The following is a 23,421-nucleotide window of genomic DNA, read 5'->3' as shown; positions in this document are numbered from 1 at the left end:
TAGTTATTATTTTATCCAATCATGTATGTACATACAAGCCCCAGAACCCCTCCTCCCTCATCGAGACATTGGGTACCTGCCGGTAACCAGAGCCATAGCCATCACATGTAAAAAGATTTCTGTCAAAGCTGCTCGGCGAAGCCAATAAGCTTCTCAATGATCAAATCCTGCTCTGCTCCGCCATCATTAACCGCCGAGGATTCCTTGGTTAGGATACTTTCAACATTCTTAGCGGCATTCACAAGTCTTTTTCGCCTGATCTTCTCCTCCAACTCACTGCTCTTCTGTCTAGCCAAGTCTAGTACGGACGGAGGAAGGTTAGCCAAGCGTGCCACATTTAGTCCGTAACTACGATGTGCTACCCCTTCTCCAACCTCGTACAGGAAAGTTATCTCCTCGTCGTTCCGATCTCCAGACTCAGTGAATCGCATGTGGACATTGCGAAGCTCGTGGTTCGGAAATGACTTGGCCATCGCTGAGAGGTTCTGGTAGTGTGTGATGAACAAGGTCAAACTGCGAATCGTGCGGACCATGTGATCCAAAATAGCCTGTGCAATAGCAACACCGTCATGGGTAGATGTGCCTCGACCTAGTTCATCGAGAATGACTAGAGAACGAGACGTCGCTTGCTTTAGGATATCTGCAGTCTCGGATAGTTCAACCATGAACGTTGACTCCCCTGTCAGCATGTTGTCAAATGCACCCATGCGAGTGAAAACAGCGTCCAGCATGCCCAAGGTAGCTGATTTCGCTGGCACATAGGAACCAATCTGACCCATGATTGCTATCAACGCTACCTGTCGGACGTAGCTAGATTTTCCACCCATATTGGGACCGGTCACAAGCAGCGCTCGAGTTTGGTCCGAGTCGAGGTGTGTATCATTTGGAACGTAGCTATCCAGTAAAAGCTGCTCGACCATTGGGTGCCGACCCTGTTCAACCACGATGCGTGTTTGATCAGTGTATTGAGGCTTCGTGTATCCCGGCTGGCTGGCAACGGCGGCAAGGGAAAACAAGCAGTCAAGCAACGCTAAGGACTGAATGCAATCTCGGAATGACTGATATTTACTCGATATCTCAGCTAATAACCTCATATACTCCTTGTCGCAGGCAGCTGCAAGTGCTTCCTTATGCTGGTCTCGCTGTCTAATTAGCTTTATCACATCAGGAGTATGAAACCGAGAGAGCTTTTTCGTTCCACTGATCTTGGCCCACGAGGCAGGGACACGTTTGAATTGCGGCGAGTTGTTTTCAACTTCAATCAGATATTCAATACCAGATGAAGTGACATAGTCCACTTTCTTTTTCCCCATCACTTCCGCGGCGACATCACGATGTTGCTCCAGATCATGTTCGACACTTGCAATACCCAATTTTTGTTCCGTAATATCATCCGACTCTTCTGACTCACGAAAAAACTCGTATTTGTCATCGTTCTTTGCAGCATGCATGTTGATTTTGTCAAGGAACATGACAACATCTTCCCGAATGGTAGGGAGTTTAGCGACAGCTTCGCTGATAATTGTCGATTCAAATCCAGTGTCAGCAGGGGAATTAATATGCGAAAACGAGTTTGCGATCAGTTGTAGGGTCTGGAGGACAGTAAGAAGCTCTGGCCGTGTACATTTACCGTAGTAAATACGGATCAAGCTCCTCTCCAGATCACTTTTGACTTTGGACAATAAATCCTTCAGCCTATCAGTAAGGGCGTTCTGTTCCGAGTTCAACAGTTCCTCCACAGCACCAACACGTTCTTCGAGCTGGCTTTTGTCCAGAAGCGGTCTCCCTACCCATTTACGAAGCATTCTTTGGCCAAAGCGAGTTCGAGTCCGGTCCATTGTCCAAAATAAGCTGCCCTTGCTAGAATAATCAGTCTGATTCTGGTAGATCTCTAGGCTTGTCAATGTGTTGCCGTTTAAAAGCATGTGAGACCGTGCAGAAAACGACTGGAAATACTTAGTCAGGTCGAATACATGCTCCAGGCCGTACTCAGACAGGTGGTCAATCATCGAAGAAAGGCAAATTGTGACTTGATCAGGTAGTTGTAAAACCTTTTCTAGGAGTGCACTAGCTTTACCATCATCTGCATTCTCTGTCGACTTCAATTTGTCGGCATAGAAAGTCGAAACGCGACTGTGTGATTCTACCGCCGCTGTTCTGGATCGTGGTGCTCTTTCAACTCGAACTTTGTCGCCAAAGACATTCATTTTGCTACTCGAGAGTTGTTTCACCAATTTCTCGGTAGCTTTCGTCAGTTCACCAACTATAAGTATCTCACAAGGAGCTATATGAAGCAATCGAGTCTCGATTTCACCTCTCATGAAGCCATCTTCGAACTCGTCATAGATGATATCTCCCGTTGCTGGCTGGACGGCAACAATACCCACGTGTACGCGCTCATCACTCCCACTAGTATTTGACTCGGTAATGCAGAGAAGATATCCAGTTGCTGGTGTAGCACCCATGGACGCCACTGCTGGTGCTGACAAGCCTTCTGCATCGTCAATATAAGTTCCTTTGGTATAGACATTCGTAAGTTTGCGGACAAAGGGGGCATTCCGATTATCTCCAGCAGCCTTGAGTGCCGCAGTCTCCAGCTGTCGGACCACGCCGACCTTGTGTCCAGCAGTGACCAGCCGTTTTACATGGACATGCAAACGGTGAACTGGTATACTTGCTGAAGCGAATCGCTCCAAATGCGCCTCGGACGGATGTTCATCAAAACGCATCTTCCCCGGTATACACACAATACTCAATTCCTTCGCGGCGGTTCTTGCATCTTCACCGAAGAATCGAAACTTGTAACCAACTTCCACAATGAGTAAAGTATCCATGTGTTTCCGTTTTATTTCAATGACCTGTTTTTCCATTGGCGTGAGTTTCGAGCCGGATTTCTTTGACTGCCTTCCTTTGGTCGTCGGTGCAGGAACGGGCTCCTCGTCGTCTTCCGCATCTTCTGCACCTGCTGCAGTTTCGTCTTCATTGGCGGCAGATTTGCCAATACCGACGAGACAATCTGGTCCACCTAATTTCCTGACGAATTTCTGGTGCATTTTCTCTTTTTCCTTCCGGGAATGTTCGTCGTCCCCGCCCTGCTGCTCATTCTCATTTACCGCTTGTGAGCTCGAGAACTTAAACCTTTCCGTCCGTTGTGAAGATTGTAGGATGTCGCCGTCTGCTCGGGGCTCTGTAGGAGTAGATTTTCCGGCGTCGCCCATCTTGGCTCGTTTTGGAGCCGGCAAAATAATATCATCATCGTCATCGTCTTTGCGTTGTCCATCTTCTATGCGACTAAATGATTTGCCCACGAAGACAGCATTCTCTTTTCCAGAGGGAATGTTCTTCCCTTGTTGTTCGTTTTTCTCTTGGATAACTCCTTGGACAACTGCTTGACTGGAAGGTTTCTGGCCATTTGGAGAGGGCTTTTTTGTGAAAAAACTAGATATAGTCTGTTGTTTGCGCTTCAATGCGGGCGACGAGGACGGAGGCGAGGACTGGGAAGACATGGTTGGCATGTTTGCTGCCAGCGTTTGCAATTCCTAGTTAGCTATATATCCAAGAAAGTTCGTTCAATGGTGGCGATGGAATAGCAAATGAGCGGGTTCGGGTGTGGAATACATGCCTTGTACCGATCTTTACACTGCTTACGGCATCAGACACGATTGATCGGATGTAGCAACGCACAGTCGGGGGTAACTTTTGATCAAGCACCGAGATAATGCGTGCTGTTGAGTTTGGGTGCTCATCTAAGGAGAAGGAAGCGGACAAGCTTGACGCGTGACGCGCCGTCCTTTCTGGGTTTAATTGCCCACTTACATAAGCAATATTACAGGGAGCAGGGAAGAAGCAGCTCGAAGATACCTACGAGTTGAAACTGAATACAAACTTCTATTGATTAATTAATTGCATAATAAATACATATAATACGTTGCAAAGGATATAAAATAATCGTGTGTTCTTCTTGACCAAGAGAAACTCCATGCCAGGTCTGTTGTGACCTAATATCAGAATTCAAACATAACAATGAGAGACGGATCATCGAGATAAACCTTTCGCATAAACTCCATGTGTGAGGGCCTGTATATAAATTGAAAGAAGCAAGACGGTGGAACTAGAATCAAATGTAGCTGTGTGCACGATATTGATTCGGCTGTGTTTTATAAGAGGAAGGTGTTGCAATGCGTAACACCATAAATAGGGATTTTGTTGTTGACTGACTGACAATTAACGGCTATAACCATCGAGCCAGAGACAGCTTTTATTCTCGTTTTCATCTTGGTAGATCGTAGTGTCAGAAGATGCTGCGCGGTTGTAAAACATGCCACCGCCGAGCACAGGATCATCAACATCATTGCCGCCTCGTGCTGGGTCGGAAGCATTCCAGTCCCATCGATAGTGAAGCACATTGCCCCCAACAAGCGGATCATAAGGAACTCGATGAGTTGGTCCGAGCGAGTTGTCGACAAGATATATACCATCAATGTTCCTAGACAACTCCCGCGCAGCACTTACACGATTGTGGGAGTAATTGTGTGCAGGTACTGAACTAGTGTTATTCGATAACGGTGAAAGCCTTTCTGGATCATTCGCCGCCAACATAGAATGAACTGAGCCAGCTATTCGTTGATGATACGATAGAGTAGATTGTTCATCACACGGTGTTTTATTCTCCACAATATCAGGAATAGGAGAGTTGATCTTTGGTTTTGCTGCGGCGGAGTCATCGTCTTTGAAAATGTGTACACGGGACGCGCGGTTTCGGCCAGTAGTGCCCACCGAAAGCTGCAAATCGACATCATCATCGTCAGCAGGATAACAATGACCGTGAGAAAGTCCGTGACTATGAGGTTTGCAAGAAGCTGTATGAAGCGGGTAGTCTCGACGCCTGTGCTCTTCTAATGAGTGTTGCTTTGGCAGTTCCCTTTTCGCTACTCGACTTCCCAGAACAGAACGATTGGGATCCGTCACAGATAATGCAACACGTTGAATGCCCTGTCCACTGCGAGCCGTAGAAGTATCGTGATTACGGCGCTCTCGACGTTCTCGACGATGCTTTGGAATGCTCCACTCTCCAGGCAAGAGATCCTCCTCCCCCTCGACAAACCCAGTGATTTCACGTTCCCTCCTCAGTGTGCCAGAAGGAGAAAAGACCATCTCATTTGGCTCGGTAGCGCAAGAAGCTGCTTCCATTGCTTTGAAAGTGCTTGCGTCCTTTTTCTGGTTCCTCTGTCGCTTCATGACATCTGATGCCGCATCGAAAATATTCATGCCTGGCCATTGCACGCCTTTCAGTCTAGACATTTCATCAACTTTTCCTTCCTCGCTAATCTCAAAACCGGAACCAGAGAGTTGAGTGTTTTCGGATATTATAGTTGGTGTTTTGGGACGAGCGGTGAGCAAGAATGGATTGTATCTTTCCTCTAGTGAGTTGCTTGTACTCTCAACAAGGCCAACACCGTTAGTGCCTGCGTCTTCTGACCATTGAGGCGACTGTGCCTCGACTTTGGGAAAAGGTCGTTCATATTGGTCTGATAGACTCGCTGGTGAAAGGACTTCGCTTTTAATGTGATCACCAGGGGTCAGGAGTTGTCGGCAGTCGGATAGACGAGGATCGATTTTGTCTTCAGGAATATGAAAGGGTAATTTCGATGGGATATCTTTCCAACAATCAGTCCAGTTCCGACAAACTAGCGAGTATTGCTGAAAGAGCTATTGGACTTGCCTAGTTCCGTCTCAAACGATCTGTTACTGCGTCGCCTCCTGCTTGTCCTAGAGGCCGAAGCCATGCGGTCGGACAGTAGTCTGGCAAGGCCGTTCTCTTCATACCATTGATCGTATTGAATCAAAGTCTCGTTTGATCTCGGGTCATGGTGGCTTCTAACCTGAAGCTTGAAATAGTTGGCTAAGTGTGCCTTTGAGGAGATATGGGTTAAGAGATGGGATAAGTCGCTGAATTGAGGTTTCTTGTTGCAGATACTGCAGGAAAGAGAAGTTGCATCCATCATGGATGATCAGGGCGTTCTTTCAGCGCGTGAAAGACCCTCGTGAATGACAGTAAAATAGGAAGTTACAGTTACCAGGTGCAGCTGGTCGACAGGAAATCAAGGCAAGGACAAAACAGAACGGTCAGTGGTTTCCACTGGTCCAATCTACCGCAAGGTAGCTAGGAGGTAGGTTTTCTATGGGGTATAAAATCGGGCAATGGCCAGGCCAAATGATGGAAGAAGTAGTTGAGATCAGACAGAATATTGGAGGGAAGAAAGAACGGACGATGTGAGGGTATTCGAAGAGAGGCACGACGGGCAGCAGCGAACAGGGAAGGTGGCCCGCGGCAAGAACGGCCTTCCAAGTCACTTGATTCGATTTCTCTACCTAGGTGCTATCAATAAGCACAACATGTACTGCCACATATAAATGCGCAGACTATTCTGCCCTTGGGCATAATCAAGCACATACAATACGACAATATAGCAGATCGATTGTTCTTCTCTTGCTTTGTATCCCATCGTCCAAAGTGTGGTAAGAAGTGGGTTATTAGATAGCAAGAGGGTGAGCAGCTGTGCACTCGGTATGGTGACCTTATTTCCAGCATAGTGCAACCCAGAGAACTCGCTTAATGTCAGGTATCAACAATTTCTATTTCCCAAACCACTTATCTATTATCTCCTTAGGCATACAACTGTTTCCGTGTCGTTAGCGAGACTCGCGGTTCCCAGCAGCGACTGAACTTACTATACAGGATCAATCTGTTTGAGGCCTGAGTAGCCCAGCAGACTCAGGCCAGCAATACCAAAATGGGTATGGAATACATCAACCACATTTCCTGGTCTATCGGACAGTCCACCTCGATCGGGATCCTGCTGCCGGTTAGTCGATGTTTCTCTGCCCGATGCAAACGAGGTCTTACCTGACAGCGCAAGATAAATGCTTTAAGCTTCTGCTTATCAATCCAGTCCAGGCGTTCGATGATTGCTAGACTTGCCGCTACCCACCAGCTATAGCACACATCTTCGAGCTTCTCAGGTCGGCCATTAAGTCCTCCTACATCGACCTGCCGTTCGCTTAGCCAGGTTCCCAGTCGGTTCTTATCAATTAGATCCAACCGATCAGCAATAGCCAGGGCAGCCACACACGTCAGCACTTGACCTGAATGAGATTCAGCGCCAGGCCGTACACCATATGCCCCGTCCAGGTTCAGACATTTCTGGATATAAGAGACAGCCTTGTCGATATCAATCAAGTCTAACTTCCCCAGCAAGGATAGGGAGAGGAGAGCACCGTACAAAAATCTGGTGTCCATCTCTCCCCATTCGTCGCCTTTGAACACACCAGATTCCGGATCTTGTAAAGAGGCGATGACTGCAAATACTTAGTATCAGCTGGAAGCGCGGAAAAAGAACACAAATAGGCGCGAACGGAAGTAGGGAAATGATGGAAACCATACATGATGCGACCTTTTGTTTCCCACTGCGGCCTGGTTTGTCTAGCTCGTCTAGAGCATCTAAAGTGACCAGAATCTGCACAGCAGAGACTGTATACAGCATATGGGCATCATGAAGAGGTGCTGCGCCAAACCCACCACTCTCATGCTGGCATGACAGAACAAAGTCGATTGTCTCATCTCTTGGTAACGCATTTGGACAATTCATGAGATGCAATGGAGTCAGTCCCCAATAGACGCCATTCATGCGAAGATGTTCTGTATAGCAGTACTCAAGCTCATCACTGCGCTAAACAGCTGTCAACGACCCAGTCATCTTAATTGTTGGTGTTGGAAGGTAATATCAAAACAAATGCGGGCATCGGCAACGCACTGTGTTCAGACTTTGAATGTAAGCCACATGTTTGTCTATGCATAAAGCTTCCTGGCTGCCTGACCCTCCACCCCTACCAGGGCCCGAGACCAGGGACATTATCTAGTATAGTGCACCAGCTGGGAACGCTAAGGAGAGATAAGAGACGAGTAACACTGGTGTGTTTTGAAATCTATCCTCTTTTTATAGCAGAGTGCAGTTGTGGTGGTTGAGAAGAGCGACCCAAAACATAATTCGTGCATGAAAAGACAAAGTGGGTACCGCCAAGGACTTCTCCAATATGTCACATGACAGTCAAGAGACCACCCAATCAACTTTCGTTTCGAGGATATATACATTATATGCAGTATTTGTAGCATGGGATACCTCAAATTGAAGCACTTTCTTTGGTAAAATCTTTGTTTGAGGTAGTCGATGTAAAGCTATCTATTTCGTAGATCGAGCGTGAATCTCATCCATACTAAGAACCTAGGTAAGTCCTGATTTCATGCGAATCCAGGGCGGCTTCATGGTATTATGATAGAATGAATACTAGCCCAATTATAGTCTAAATTAGGAAAAGACGTCCTTGACAAAGTTGACACAATAGATGAACTGGATCAGGGGGGGTAGTATGCTTGGTTTCAGTGCTGCAGTCATACAAGTATCCTAGCCACCAAGCATTACAGATATCACATGCAAATGAATGTATGCACGCATAAGGGGTGATGAAACTCGTAGTATATGCCAGGAACATACGTGCATAACTTCAAACAAATTCGTACTCCTATCATGGCGCGAGGGTCTAGAACGGCAAACTCACCAAACTAGGTCATGGCCTTCATGCAAAGCATAGGGCAGCTTGGAGTTCAGCATAAAACCAATATGAAACAGACGCTTTTGATTAAACTCACGAACGCTACACTTATAAATAGAGTAAGTAGTAGATGGACTTCACTGGCGGCTCCAGGATGGGACCCTAGGTCCTGGACCCCTGGCCCCCGGGGCTATCCGCACACAAATCGGTATGTTGCCAAAGCGAGTCCGCCAGTCACCAAGAATGTAGAGTCCGTGCGGCGCGTGCAGCCTCTGCTGCTTAGGGTTGCAGCTTGGCATCACACAAGTACTCCGTACTCCGTAGGGCGAAGGGATAGAGCAACCAAGGGTAGGGTGACAGTGCAGGCTTGCTCGGATCTGCGCAACATGCATTCATGTACATTTTTAGTCGGCTTGCAAAAGAAAACGCGCCTCAGCCTTGGCCTTCACTGTTTAGTTAGCCCTCGGGCAATGATGGCACGTGCTCATGCTAGGCCCACTTTGAGTTTGGGGACGAACTATTATGCGCTAGCAAAAATCAGTACTAATACCCTGATTCAGGCAGGCTCGGTAAAGAAATGATCGTTTGAATTGTTTTGCATAACATCGAATAGTAACCAGTGTATGAATGACCAGTCGAACGGGTTATGCCAATCAAAGACTCGAGTTCGCTCGTGGAGAAACAGTTTCATCAGCCATGTTTCAGAACAAGTGGAGCCAGCTGATACAGTGCAATGTCGCCCTTTTTGTATGCATATCGATACTCCATATGGCCAGCCATGCCATCATCTTGAGGCTTTGCCCCCTTGATCAACGCCTATCAATGCTAATCGGAGTTGTCAATCACTTGACTTCTTTTGGCTGGCAGCAACGAGTACGGACTACAGTCTACGGCAAACACCAGGTTGAAGGGGTAGAAGGAGATAAGAAATCTTGGCCCCAGGACTCTTGGTCTGTTACCTAATGTAGCTAAATTTAGTTACCTAACTAGTCAACTAAGGAGAATCAGTTAAGTCATTTAGATGCCGTTATTCATGAAACGATAAGCCACGAATACCAACCAAATCTTTCAGTTCCAATTTCATCACTGAAATAATTGCATCCGAGAAGAATATGATTATGACGAAAGCCGCCAAGGACTATTACGTAGATATGGAAGGTGGAGGGGGGGCGGCTTAACAAATTGTCAACTCGGTTCAAGGCGGAGCTCTTTATTTCTCTCGAACCATGGGCTTGCTCACAGCCTTATAGAACAGAGTGGAGTTTGATAATGAGAACGGAGAGAAATACAAGGGTATTGCTTTGCTAATCAGACAATCAGAATCAAAATGGAATTTTTTTCGACATATAGTAATATACTGTTCGTCGTTCATCGGGCGTAGGAAGCACTCGAGCTGATTGGCTGAACTCGCCATAGTCGGTGTACGTCAGTGGACTAGACTGGCTTGGGCCTAGCGCGATCTTAACGCGAGCTTTTAATGGACAGGCGGGTCCAGCGATACCCAATCCGGACTAGTGCAGCAGAGTCGTATTACGTACTCCATCTTCCGTTCCTGAAAGAATCATAAACGATCATAAATTAATACAAATATTATCCGGCTCTAGTTACATGGCAGTGCGCTGTGTTGGATAAATGCTATGGCCAAGGAATGATCGGCTCGCGAGTGAGGGCCTATCGTCATTTAGCACTTACTGCGCAGTGTGTTTTTCTATGTTTCTATACTCCGTATACTATCGAAATTCTCATGTGGATGTTGGACTCGGTGCTCCATATAAATTAAGTGTAGGCCCCCTCAACCCCTGCATCCACCACGCTGTTCTCGGCAAATGGCAGCTCGCGTGTCCTGGCATCGTTTGAAGTTCCATTGACAGCTGTAAAGGCTCGAGCCATGGCTCTGCGATACGAGCTTTCCTTCTTGTCTTCTCCGAGTCCCGCTTGGCATGGACTCTTACCGTCAAGGCAAGAATACAATTATTTAGCGTGTTTTAGTTTAGTGCCAGAATTATCTGGCATTCCTTTCCCCTTTCAGTGGTGCCTGCCCCCCTCCCCCTGGCAAGCACCCGCTTGCCTTGCTAGCGTGCTTCCTTCAACCTTCTTCTCCTTTCTCCGTCTCTCGCATTGCCAATTTATCATGACAATCCTTCCATCCATTTTATAGCGAACGTGCTGGTCTATTGCCACAACAGTGCGACTGCATAAGTACGCCGTTCTTGGCTTCGATACTACTTCCACGCCCGTGCCTGCATTGCAAAGGTACGCCACCGCCTATTACTCCGTAGGAATGCACTGTCTGTGCGGGTCTGGCGTCTAACACTCATAGCCCAGCCTAAGAAAAATAACGCTCGGAGAACACTCGTCAGCCAACATCAGAATCGTTCGTTTGTGATTCATCATCATCATCATCCTCCCCCCTTCGTCGCGACAGGACACGGAGAAACCCCCGTCGTCATACCGCTATCACTCAGCTCTGCGTGTCAATTCATTGCTCACACGCACACTCTATATCGCGATTCGTTTTGCCTGCCGTTTTATTCGACTTTTGACGGCCTGCTCGAGCATTTACGGGGGTCTAAGAGGGGCAAAGGCCTAGCTACATACATGCGATTCGATCACTCCATCGTCGAACCCGTCATTGAAGCATTATATTATTCGTTCCTTCACCGACTACACAGCCACTTCTCTATGCCACACCAATCGTTCGACCCAAAAACCAGCATCTGAGCAGACTGTGTTTGACACGAGGGAGAGGTGGCAATAATTGATTTGGGACAGCGACGAAAGTAAAATGACAGGCCAAACTTGGTACGTGTTGTTTTGGTCTTTTTGCTTCGTACCCTTCTTTGTTTGTTGGGAGACTACGTGTACCAAAGTGCATCCATGACTTTGTTTTTATTCTGTTTTTCTTTTGATTCTTCTTCACGATCAAATCGATCCCTGACCAGCGAACGGGGTGTGGGTAATATGAGCCTCCTTGTCGTTATATCCTTCTATCCTATGTGGTTGGAGACACCATGGTCATGGATTGATTTGACATAGTGAATAGTCAAAACTTTGTCAATCGCTGAGACCTTCCTGTCTGCTGACACTATTGCTCTTTGATTTAGAAGCACCAGAGACTTATTTCCCCCATTTATACGCGGCTCTCGGAATCGACCTCGCTGAAACGCCGCCCATTGTTGCTTTGATTTTGGCGGACGAACCCCCCTTTTTCCCCTGTCTTTTGAGCGACCCAAGCGAACCCAAGCGCGGTGTTGGGTTCATCTTTTTGAGAGGCGAACATTTTATCTTGGCTGCGCCGATTGAAAATCATTCAAAATGCCTCCAAAATCAAACAGAGCACCGACCTTGGAACTCGCAACTACCACGTTCAACAAAGGCATGCAAAATCCAGCATCAAAGAGTGCTGATGCTTTAAAACCAGAATCAACGCTCAGCCCTCTCACTCCTCGTTCGCCAAAATCCTCCCCATCATCCCCCCGATCCATCAGCCACGAACCGACTATACGGCCGGTCACGTCACGTTCAAGGACAGGTTCCTCTACGACAGCTCCACTCTCTCCTTATGAAGCAGCAGAGCCGCCCACGCCGAATTTCACGGCGATGCCTCAGTATCCGCCATCACCCAAGGAAAATCCTAAACATAACCGTGACCCATCACGGTCATTCTTTGCCAACCTGAAAGCTTCCAAGTCGTCCCACAAGATCAGTAACTCAGACAGTTCGGGTCTTTCAGCGGAACAAGCATCGAAAAGCCGTGGAAACTCTCGTGACCGATCTCATCACACCCTACGAAAGAATGGTTCAACGTCTGACCTGCTAGAAGCCGCCTCTCGAGCAGCTAAAGAGAGAGCGGAAGATGTTCGGGGTGATACTCCAAATGGACATGGGATAGATGATAGCAGGCACACCAGTGAGCACGTGCTGCAAGGACACACCCTGAAGAAAAGCAAACCAAGATTCGCGAATTTACTTTCCCGCACGCGTTCTATCAGAGTAGATGATGGCTCTGGTCCCAGGAGCGCGGGCCTGCGTCGCCCGTCTAATGCGACCCTACTCAAGGTCTCAGAAAGTACGGAAGAAATATCTGCGCCTCTCAAAACGGCACCGCTAAGACCAGAACGAGGCTTCTACGAAATAGCAAGCCCGACTGTCACGCATAACCCTTCTGACCGCCCAATCGAGAGCCGCCCCCAGACCAGCCGACGAGAACGAGCGAACCCATCGATGGTACCTTCAAGCTCGTTTATTCAAGTATCAGGAGCATCTGCATCTCTATTCAACAACATAAAGCACTCATCCAGTGGAGCTGCAGATCGCCTGGGTAAAGCCGGGAAGGGGTTCTTCGGAAAGATTACTCGAAGCGGAAGTACCAATGAGCGAGAAGTTGTCTTGGATGACAATTATGTGTGCTCTGTCATCAATCTCCCTCTAATTGAGCAAACACGAAAAACGCGGATTTCGAAGAGATTGGAAGATTGTAAGGACAAGACTGAATACTGGATGCCCGCGTTACCTTATCGATGCATCGACTACTTGAACTACAAGGGATGTGAGGAAGAAGGCTTATACAGAGTTCCCGGCAGTGGCAAAGAAGTCAAGCATTGGCAGCGACGGTTTGATTCCGAAGGCGATATTAATCTATTTGATGAGCCAGACCTGTACGATATTAACACTATTGGGTCTATGTTCAAGGCTTGGCTACGAGAGCTGCCTGATGAGCTTCTGCCCAAAACAACACAACAAATGATCGCGGAGAAATGCGAGGGTGCAACAACTGCACCGCAGCTTCTCAAGGACGAGCTTTCCAAGCTTCCTCCGTATAATTACTACCTCCTTTTTGCAATAACGTGCCATCTGAACCTTCTACATTCATATGTGGATCAGAATAAAATGAACTACCAGAACCTATGTATCTGCTTTCAGCCTTGCATGAAGATTGACGGGTTCTGCTTTCAATTCTTAGTGTGTGATTGGAAGAACTGTTGGCAGGGCTGCTGGACGGAAAAGGAATGGGTCCAGGATGAACAAGAAGCTATTGAAAGGGCCGCGAAGGAAGCAGAGGAGAAAAAGGCTAATGAGATCAAGAACAGCAACGGCCATGTCTTGGGTTCCCGTGACGGTCAATCTCCTGATTCCTCGTTAGTTGCAGACGAGCGTGCTATCTCATCTTCGGGGAGCAGCCAGCCCGATCAACATGAAAATATCAGAACACCGAAGCCAGTAGCATCATCGCGCAGAACTCGGCCGGCTAATCTTCAAGATACAACGAGTCACCGACGGAGCATTTCTCAACTACCGGAATTAGGCCCTCCCCTTTCACCGATCAAAATTTGATAATTCAACAAGGTCCCTAGGCATGGATTCTTCTGTCATATTGGCTCTTTTCTTGTGCATACTTCATATCGACGTTTACCATTATCATACCCCATCATTCAAATCATCATTACATCTGAGGACTCGCGCATAGTCGCATTTGGAACTGATGCGAATCACCTCTCATCCCGACATCTTCTTGTACCTACCTATCTACCAACGATATTCTACTCGCCATTTGCTTCGATTCCCTTTTGCCTCGCTTATAGCATACTCGCATCGATACCAAATCGGTCTCCATGCGCTCATTGGTTGTTCGTTCTCTTGACTTGGTTGTCAAATTCTGTCTCTGCTTGTTTCCTTTCTCTCTTCTTGGTTGTATTTTCTTTTTATAACGGAGCATATAAACGGCGTCTAGCGATTTCCTACACTTTCGTTGTCTGCATGTGTGTGCATGTGTCTCTGTATCAATCCAGTCATTTCCTCAATCTCACCCAAATTCTGCTTTGCCTCTTACCTGAACTGTTTATAAATCAACTCTCTTTTCACCTTTCATTTTGATCTCAATGAATAGACTTGATATTGGTGCCGTTCGGATTCAGCTTGGTCCCTTTTATTTCTGTGCTCGGTATACTGAAACCTGAAACGGTTCGGTTATAAAAGACTTTCTTGAATCATCTTATCTTATAGGACTTCTATTCGATTGCCCATCATTATGATATCAGACTTAGACAAAGTTTGGGTTTCAGACCGCTTATCAGTTTCGGTATATGCTGAGGCTGCCTAGGTACCTGAGACTCTTCCTTCTAGCCAGGAACCCCTTGGTTTTAGGAGATAAGAGAAAGAGGCCTTGAGGACCTTGTTGCAAATGATTTTCAATACAAATATAACAAGGTAGAATGAAACCAAAGAGATTTTCGAACTAAAGAAAACATCATCATGATTTAATAAACACCAGAGAAGGAATAATTTAAATATAACATATTTCCGGTTGAATTTTCTTCATTTACAATTTAGCCTTGCCGTCTTGGACCAATTCAGCGCCTGCGCCGCTGATAGCAGGCTTGCCGGTTTCAACGACCGTAGTTTGGAAAAGAACCAGATTGCCTTCCTTCCACAATTCTGTGCGGAGAGTTTGTCCAGGCAGAACGACACCAGCGAAGCGGACTTTAAGATTCTTGAAAGCGCCGAACTTTTGGAACACATGCTTCCCGGAGATACCAAGAGAGCAAAGGCCGTGCAAGATGGGGGTCTTGAAGCCACCAACCTTGCTGAATTCAGGGTCGATATGAAGAGGATTACGGTCGCCGTTCAATCGGTACAGAGCAGCTTGGTCCTCTGAGGTCTTCTCCTCAACAACTGCATCAGGACTGCGCTTAGGAGGCTTGTAGGCAGCTACAGCGCCCTTGGGCCGCGAGGCGGTTGGCTTAGGTGATCCCCCGAAGCCGCCACTACCTCGGATGAAGACAGTGGACTCGTTGTAGAACAAGTCATCACCAGTCCGTGCATCTTTGGTTGTGAAGCCAGTCACAACAATGGCAGCGTTGCCTTTGTCAATAACATCCACCAGTTTGGGCACATTGATAGTTCTAGCCTCTGTTGGGATGGGGAATTTGCGTATTTCCAGATATTGTTCACCATGTAGCAACATCATTGGTGAAAAATTGGCAACAATCTCACTCAAGTCGAAGGGGGTCTGCGTGTTGAACCACGGAACAACACCGAAAGTTGGAAGAGGCTGGAAGTTATCACTGTTCTCGTAGACCAGCGGCAGGTCAGTGCGCTTAGCACCCAAACTGATATTATACAGTATAACATCACGGTCGCTATAATCAAATGATGTTCCCTCTGCAGATAACTTCTTCGCCTTCTCGATATTGTCCAATATTTCCTTGTCAGCACCGGAGGGAGCCTCCTCTTGACTACCGGATTTATTGCCCATGTTAGCCATGACACGCTCCGAGCCAGCTGATACATCCACAGGATGGTCAGCACGGCCATCATCAAAGTCGACAATTTTCTTCAGTTTAGCAGCAACTGCTTCTGGAGTCAATTGGACATCGACAGGAAAGCCATGCCCACCGCTTCGTTGCCATCGAGTTTGAGCATACCAGCCACTGCCAACTTCGTAAAGACCTTTGGTGCCATCCTCAGGCACTGCATCGGAAGAAAGTAGGGCGACAAGGGGGGCAACATAATCAGGTTTGAAAGCCTGAACCATCTCCTCTGGCATTATAGTACGAGTCATGTTGGTACCGGCATTAGGAGCAATGGTGTTCACTTTGATATTGTACTTAGCTCCCTCAATGGCTATGGCGCGGGAAAACCCAAGTATTCCCAGCTTAGCTGCGGCATAGTTAGCCTGTCCAAAATTGCCATAGATACCGCTGGTGCTAGTTGTGTTGACTACGCGTCCATACTTCTGTTTCAGGAAGTAGGGCCAAGCCGCCTTGGTGACTTTATATGTACCTCGGAGATGAACGTTCAGCACTGGATTCCACAGGCTGTCGTCCATGTTACTGAATGCCTTATCACGGAGAATTCCGGCGTTATTGATGACAATATCGATGCGGCCAAAAGCATCGATTGCAGCCTTGACGACAGCATCGCCATCTTCTGCAGAGGCTTTGTTACCCACAGCCTTGCCACCAGCCTTGATGATTTCTTGAACCACGGGTTCTGGGTCCATCAGATCATTGACAACGACTGAAGCGCCAAGCTTGCCAAATAGAAGACAATAGGCTCGTCCAAGTCTAGAAGACGGTTAGTACAGAGACATCAACCTTGACGGACGGAAATTCCCTTACCCAGCGCCACCACCAGTAACCAAAGCCACGCGGCCTTTGAAATCCAAATCAGGCGCGCTTGGGTTCGCAGGAAGCTTCTGCGCATCTTCCAACAAGGACATAAAATCTGCAGGACCAGAAGGATAACTAGGTTGAGAGAAATCGTTCACGTCATTCCACTTGGCCAAAATGGCCTGGGGAGTCAAAGACGAGTCTGTTTTCAACAGAGCTCCCTTGGCTCGCTCCCATCGCAACTTCGCAACGTGGCCACCACCAACTTCGAATATTCCTCCTGATTCGGTGGTATTTGATGAATGTACAAGGACCGCTACAAGAGGAACGACCCATTCAGGTTTTAGGTGCTCGAGAAACTCGGGCGGCATAACTGTGGCTGTCATTCGGCTAGCAGCTGTAAGCTGTTAGTCGGCATCCAATAACTTATGACTCTCGCCATTCACTTACCAATTGGAGCTATGACATTAGCAATAATATTATATTTGGCACCTTCCTTGGCGAGGGTCTCAGTAAAGCCGACTTGGCTCAGCTTCGCAGCTACACTTGCGTTAGTAAGGACATTCTATCTCGTAGACTGGAGCTAGGTTACCTGAGTAATTTGCTTGGCCAAAGTTGCCAAACAGTCCAGCAGCCGAAGCAGTATTAACGACGCGTCCGTATTTTTGCTTTCGGAAGTGAGGCCATGCAGCTCGGGCGCACTGTAGCTTGTTAATTAACCAGCAACAGCTTCAAATGGCTCTGAAGCTTACTTTGTAAGCACCATAGATGTGCACTTGGTTTATCAAGTCCCAATCCTTGTCTTGCATATTCTTAAACGAGACATCGCGCAAGATTCCGGCGTTGTTGATGAGGATGTCGATGCGGCCAAAGTTCTTAATGGCAGTATCAATAATAGCCTCTCCGTTCTCCACGCTATCATAGTTGGCGACAGCTTTGCCGCCGGCCTTGCGGATTTCTTCAACGACGACATCAGCGGCCTACAACAGATGAATCAGTATGTTTGATGCCAGTCAACATTTCAAGCAAGCCGCTAGCCTACCTTGGTTGAAGTGCCTTCACCTTTGTGAGATCCGCCGAGATCGTTGACAACGACGTTGGCACCCCTTGAGCCAAAGAACAAACAGTATGCCTTACCCAAACCGCCGCCAGCACCAGTGACTACGACGGTCTGGCCGTCAAAACGGAGCTCGGACATTGTGATAGAGTGTTGTATGCTCGCGAGTATAGGATGAAATGCTCAAAGCACGAGGAGGAAAGAAGAGGGTGCATTGATCTGGCTATAAAAGAGGATGTGCAGGGAGACGAGGGATGTCCGACAAAGGATGCCGACGAAGCCTCGGCTCTCCAGAAAGCGCGGCCCAGCGAATGGGGAAGCTGCCTCGGGCGAGGCTCCACTCGGGCTTCCCCGTGACGTGACATCACCTCTTCACATGCAAGACGCACATGAATCTCTTCTACAACCACACTTTGACTTACACAGAAGCTCTCAGGGTGACTATGCCCATGCCATGCCATGCTATTCGAGGAGACGCGCTTTGCTAATTGAATCATACTGCCGTAGACTAAAGCCGGCCCAGCATTCATAGCGCGAGGGAGCTAAGACCTACAACAGCCGCCGAAACATTTCGAAAGGCCTAGCAACAAACAATATGGGGCATTTAGATCGCATTTTCAACTTCCTCCTGTATGTTTCTTTTGAAGGCCAGGAGTATATGCCATGTAGCTATCAGCTATCTACGGTCTAGGCAGAACTATCAGCCGACAGCGGCTGGTGGGGAAGATCTAACATATATATCGGCTCCATGTCCGAAGTCTTTTGAAAATAAAAGAGACCCTACATATTCGGAATTGGCTTAAGAACTCTAGACTCATCATTTTCGACACTTCTCCAGAATGCCGGAAATCGTTGACGACAAATCGCAACACTGCATTCCTTTCCTCCTCGACCGTTTGAAGGAGCATCAGACTCGATACGCGGATGATGCCAATGCCCCGCCATTTTTCCTAGGATTGAATGGCGTGCAAGGAGTTGGCAAGACGGTCCTGGTAATTCCTCAACATCCATACTCTCGCCGCACTGAAACGTGAACAGACCATCATAGTCGGATGCTTACGAATGGGAATGGAAGGTCTCAATACTGCAGAAAACCCTCCGGTCCTCACCATATTCGCTCCCCACCGTCACTCTTTCGCTCGACGATATATATCTCACACACACAGACCAAGTCGCGCTGGCTGAATCCCATCCGGATAATCCTCTGGTTCAGCACCGGGGTCAGCCGTCGACGCACGATCTATCACTTGGAAAAAAGGTTTTCGAATCTCTCGCCGCTAATCAGCCCACAGCCATTCCGCAGTATGACAAGTCCGCCTTTTCGGGACAAGGTGACCGAGTTCCTGAAACTCAATGGGAGGTGGTTAATAAAGAAGGAGATGAGAAGATCAAAGCTGTGATTTTCGAGGGCTGGTGCGTTGGTTTCAGGCCGCTAGACGACAATGTCTTGAGAGAAAAATGGGAGACCGCAGTCAGACAGATAGAAGACAAATCAAGTCACTACGACGGACGTTTGGGGCACGTTAAACTTGAAGATATTCAAGCTATCAATGATGCCTTGAAGGAGTATGATGTCTTGACAAAGTAAGTTTTATGATCTTGGCAATCGGCATTTTTACATTATGTTATGTTCTAACGTTTGATACATCAAGTAACCTCGATGCATTTATACACATGTGAGCTACGACCATCCTTATTCGCCAACAAATTCGGTTATATCTGGAATATGCTTCTGACTCTCACAAAGTGATGCCCAAAATACTCGTTTCGTTTACGACTGGCGACAGGAACAAGAGAGGACACTCATTGCCGCCAAGGGAACAGGCATGAACGAAGAACAACTAAATCATTTCGTCGACGGGTGTACGTAACCTGCAGTTATCATTTACAAAAGACACGATTGAGTAATGCTGACTATTTCCTCAATTACCGCAGATTACCCATCATACGAGCTGTTCACGCAGACCCTACGTAACGGCGTATTTCACCCAACAACAGGTTCGGATACTCAAGTCGCGGATTGGCGTGATAGGCAGCTTCGACTGGTTGTGGATAAGAAGAGAAGAGTTCAGGAAGTGATTCGTATCTAGAACACAGACCCAAGAGACTTATGAATGGTGTATCTAGTATAAATGATCTACCAAGTCAATTGCTTCTACTATAGAACAGTTGGGGTTATGAGCGGATTGAATACTGATTTGTCCAGATTAACCTTGGCTAGACTACGTATGAATCGACAATCATAACGCTAATGACATGCAGTCCCAGTAAAGCAAACAACCCATAATTAAATAAAACATCCATGATGCCACAAATGAAAAAGACTTTTTTTTAGTTCATCTGGCGGACGAGGCTGTTGATGTTGTCCTCGCGGTTACCAGTGTCACCACCCTCGATGAAGTGGTTGAACTTGCGGCTGTGGAAGCCACCAGTAGGGTTGGAAAGCTTGAAGGGCCAGAGGAAGTTGGAGGCCTGCTTGAAGTTGGGGCCAACGGTGTAGATCTCGTGGATCAAATCCTCAACACAGACAATGCCGTACTTGCCGAGGTTCTCCTCAATGATCTGGTTGTCAGAAAGAGGGATACGCTGGCCGTTGACCTTGCCGTAACCACGCTTGTAGACGAGCTCACGGACGGTCTTGAGGTTGGGGTAACCGTAGGCAATGTAAGGGTCGATGATGGTGAGCATCTCAGCGGTAGCCTTGTTCAAGCGGATAAAGACACCGTTGTTAATCTGGAGAAGACGCAACAATTGAAGAATCTTGCGGGGCTTGGGGGCAATCTTGTTGATACTAATACATTTGTCAATATTCAAAATTCACCAACCGATGTAGGTTTAGAACATACCCCTTGATACGGATAACGAAGACCAACTTGGGCTCGTCCTCAACGTAAAAGGTACCCTGGTTGCGGCTCTCACGAGCAAGACGGATCTTCTCGCGCTCAGCATCACGGTATTCCTTGACGTAAGACTCGGCACGCTTGAAGATGACGCCACGCTTCTCCTTGTTGGCCTACGGAGTTGAACTGTTAGCTTGAGCTGCAACGCCAATGCGGGCATCCATGGTAGAGAAAGGAATGGCAATTGTCAGCCCCGAAAGATGGTTAACAAAAGCGACAGCATTGACCTGTGGTCTAGTCGCGTGTTGGTTGATATCATCATCCTGCCATTATCCTTCCTCCTCCAAGGATGCGTCACAGAAAATCAAAAACTAACCTGCTTCTTCTTTTCGGCCTCAGCACGGGTGGCAGCGCGAGCAGCTTCCTGGCTCTTGCGCTTCTTAAGGAGGGTCTCAGGCACAAGGACCTGGTCCTGGGTAGGGACACTGTTGAAATTTACAATGTCAGTACAGTCTGTCCATGATAGACAAGAAAATCGCCGAGTAGAAAGAACTGCAGCATAGAGCCACATTCTCAGACTGGGGCGGTGCGAAGAATAACTCGACGAAATTCATTTGGTTGATGAGGATGATAGGTAGATCAACCATGTCCCTTTCTAATTCTGTATGCCATTTTACAGGCAAACAGTTTCAATGGGTAGATGATCTCCAGTAATGCCTCAAGCAACAAAACCCTAAGCAAAACGCTCAGGAAGATTTATCATCGCTCTCATTCGCGGAAGAGAAATTTCTTTCTCATCGCAAATACAGACACATGATAATTGATTTTAGGGAGAAAGAGCAAAGCTGCCTTCAACCCCAATACCCCTCGCCATCATTAACCCGAGCAATTTGATTTCCAAATTGACCCAGTGTAAATGTCAGCCACTGGGAAGAATCGAGCTGGCGCTGAGCATTGGACGCAGCAGCAACTCCAGCGAGAGAGGACTATGACTGAAGCCTTGCTAAACAGCTTGAAGATGTTCAAGGGTAATCGTACGTTGTGGCAGCCATTTCGATTGTGCGTCGTCGCTGTTGTCGATTGTCGGTTGGGCGATGGCAGAAGAAGAAGAATCCGCAAAGAAATTACTTTGTGGGTAGACGGAACTCACTATTCCTACCTGGGTAAGGTTGATTTAACGTGTCTGCGGGCCGACACTCGTTCCGACGTTATCTTATCAGCATTAGGGCTAGGGCTAGCAACGGGTCCCGCGCATGACGGCAAGTGAACCTTCTGATAAGTTACCAGTCCTTGATGACATATATTCACCCTTTGATTTATCTTGGTTTGACATGTAAATTTTTAATGTTCAAACATAATGTCTGCGCGACGAGGGGTTGGGCTCGGCGCGTTCGCCAACCGGAACCAGGCGACTCAATCTTACGCAACACACGGCGCGAACCTGCGCTCGACACACCTTTCATCACTACAAACACAACTTTCGGTATTCCAGTCGCTACTGCACACATTTGCGCTCGAACATGCATCCACCATCAAGTCTAATTCTACTTTCCGTGCCGAGTTTGCGCGTATGTGCAATGCCATCGGTGTTGATCCTCTCGCGGCAAGCAATGTCAAGGGTAAAGGCGGCCGAAAAGGGTTGATGGAAGGAGGCAGCTTCTGGACTCAAATATTGGGTGGTGACATGAATGACTTTTACTTCGAAGTTGCAGCAAGAATTGTGGAGTTATGCCGAGAAACAAGAGGTGAAAACGGCGGTCTAATAGGTGTTGAAGAATGTCGCAAAAGAGTAGGGAGAGGGAAAGCTATTGGCGGAGGCTTAGAGCTATCAAAGTATGTCTCATATACATTAAGTCAAGCCCATGAAAATATGAACTCACTCTTCGCTAGTGATGATATTCTCCGAGCCGTTAAGTCCCTTGAGCCTCTGGGTTCTGGATTTAGCATCATCCATGTCGGAAGCAAGCAATACATCCGGTCCATACCCAAGGAACTCAACTCGGATCAAGCGACGGTTCTAGAGGCCATACAAGTCCTTGGTTACGTTACGGTTTCTATGTTACAAGCGAACCTTAACTGGGAGAAAGCGCGGGCAGCGACAGTCATAGACGATTTATTAGCTGACGGATTGGTTTGGCTTGATAATCAATGCGAGGAGAATGAATATTGGTCTCCTCAAAATCTCCTAGATGAGGATGTTTGATGGAACGAATACGAATGAAAACGAGTTACGATCATGAGTAATGAGCGGAGTATCTTACGCAATATCAAATAATGATATTGACGGAAAAAATAAATACTAGTGTCTACAACCTGGAAGAGTCCAATGTCTTATTCATTCCCCTTGTCTTATCATATAGAGCTGATCACTAGATAATCTGTGCTATATTTCACGAATGGCTCTTCTCTATGGTTGGACGATCGCGTGTGCTAGTGATCATATTTACCTAGGTATCTTCATATATATATAGATCAACGCTAATTATATGTATATCAAATTCTCAACATGAAGTTTGTTGAGAATAAATATCCTTTTATATAGCTAGATGTACCGAGGTAGTCTACGCAAGCATCTAACCTAGACAGGATATGTCTTACCTAGGGTAAGTAGATTAGATATCATGATAGGAAAAACATATCTATGTACCGCAGGCATAAACAACTTGCACGAAATTTAGGTAACAAATGCACCGAAAGGAAAATTGCAACTATTGAATTCATCGCTACCTTATGATTCTTTAGTGGTATTCATTGATTATCAAAAATGAAATGAAGATGAGAAAGTGGACCAAGGAACCACAGG

The 23,421-nt window shown here is 47.1% G+C and overlaps 7 protein-coding genes across 7 annotated transcripts; 3 read left to right on the top strand and 4 right to left on the bottom strand.

Moving 5' to 3' along the window:
• Window positions 1-122: 122 nt before the first annotated feature.
• UA08_02464 (DNA mismatch repair protein msh3) lies at window positions 123-3,515 on the bottom strand (the record flags this gene model as incomplete). Its single annotated transcript, XM_020264509.1, has 1 exon — window positions 123-3,515. The coding sequence occupies one exon, from the start codon at window positions 3,513-3,515 to the stop codon at window positions 123-125; it is 3,393 nt and encodes a 1,130-aa protein (XP_020121893.1).
• Window positions 3,516-4,224: 709 nt separating this feature from the next.
• Window positions 4,225-7,913, bottom strand: UA08_02463 (hypothetical protein; the record flags this gene model as incomplete). The annotated part of the gene is made up of 7 exons (XM_020264508.1): window positions 4,225-5,657; window positions 5,750-5,976; window positions 6,457-6,612; window positions 6,733-6,857; window positions 6,908-7,359; window positions 7,445-7,730; window positions 7,815-7,913. 7 exons carry the CDS (start codon window positions 7,911-7,913, stop codon window positions 4,225-4,227), a joined length of 2,778 nt encoding a protein of 925 aa, XP_020121894.1.
• A 4,012-nt stretch (window positions 7,914-11,925) lies between these two features.
• Window positions 11,926-13,944, top strand: UA08_02462 (hypothetical protein; the record flags this gene model as incomplete). Its single annotated transcript, XM_020264507.1, has 1 exon — window positions 11,926-13,944. The coding sequence occupies one exon, from the start codon at window positions 11,926-11,928 to the stop codon at window positions 13,942-13,944; it is 2,019 nt and encodes a 672-aa protein (XP_020121891.1).
• Window positions 13,945-14,929: 985 nt separating this feature from the next.
• UA08_02461 (Peroxisomal hydratase-dehydrogenase-epimerase) lies at window positions 14,930-17,919 on the bottom strand (the record flags this gene model as incomplete). The annotated part of the gene is made up of 6 exons (XM_020264506.1): window positions 14,930-16,676; window positions 16,731-17,118; window positions 17,172-17,261; window positions 17,314-17,422; window positions 17,474-17,701; window positions 17,764-17,919. 6 exons carry the CDS (start codon window positions 17,917-17,919, stop codon window positions 14,930-14,932), a joined length of 2,718 nt encoding a protein of 905 aa, XP_020121892.1.
• A 698-nt stretch (window positions 17,920-18,617) lies between these two features.
• On the top strand, window positions 18,618-19,868 carry UA08_02460 (hypothetical protein; the record flags this gene model as incomplete). Its single annotated transcript, XM_020264505.1, has 4 exons — window positions 18,618-18,770; window positions 18,827-19,362; window positions 19,526-19,641; window positions 19,714-19,868. The coding sequence occupies 4 exons, from the start codon at window positions 18,618-18,620 to the stop codon at window positions 19,866-19,868; spliced, it is 960 nt and encodes a 319-aa protein (XP_020122322.1).
• Window positions 19,869-20,109: 241 nt separating this feature from the next.
• Window positions 20,110-21,670, bottom strand: UA08_02459 (60S ribosomal protein L7; the record flags this gene model as incomplete). Its single annotated transcript, XM_020264503.1, has 4 exons — window positions 20,110-20,569; window positions 20,625-20,791; window positions 20,995-21,103; window positions 21,657-21,670. The coding sequence occupies 4 exons, from the start codon at window positions 21,668-21,670 to the stop codon at window positions 20,110-20,112; spliced, it is 750 nt and encodes a 249-aa protein (XP_020122321.1).
• Window positions 21,671-21,975: 305 nt separating this feature from the next.
• Window positions 21,976-22,821, top strand: UA08_02458 (hypothetical protein; the record flags this gene model as incomplete). The annotated part of the gene is made up of 2 exons (XM_020264502.1): window positions 21,976-22,451; window positions 22,509-22,821. 2 exons carry the CDS (start codon window positions 21,976-21,978, stop codon window positions 22,819-22,821), a joined length of 789 nt encoding a protein of 262 aa, XP_020122326.1.
• Window positions 22,822-23,421: the final 600 nt, after the last annotated feature.

The sequence above is a fragment of the Talaromyces atroroseus genome (assembly GCF_001907595.1).
Source record: "Talaromyces atroroseus strain IBT 11181 chromosome Unknown scaffold_2, whole genome shotgun sequence".
NCBI classification, from domain to species: Eukaryota; Fungi; Ascomycota; class Eurotiomycetes; order Eurotiales; family Trichocomaceae; genus Talaromyces; species Talaromyces atroroseus.
The sequence above is the reverse complement of the archived record's forward strand: the minus strand, read 5'-3'. Positions and strand labels throughout refer to the sequence as shown.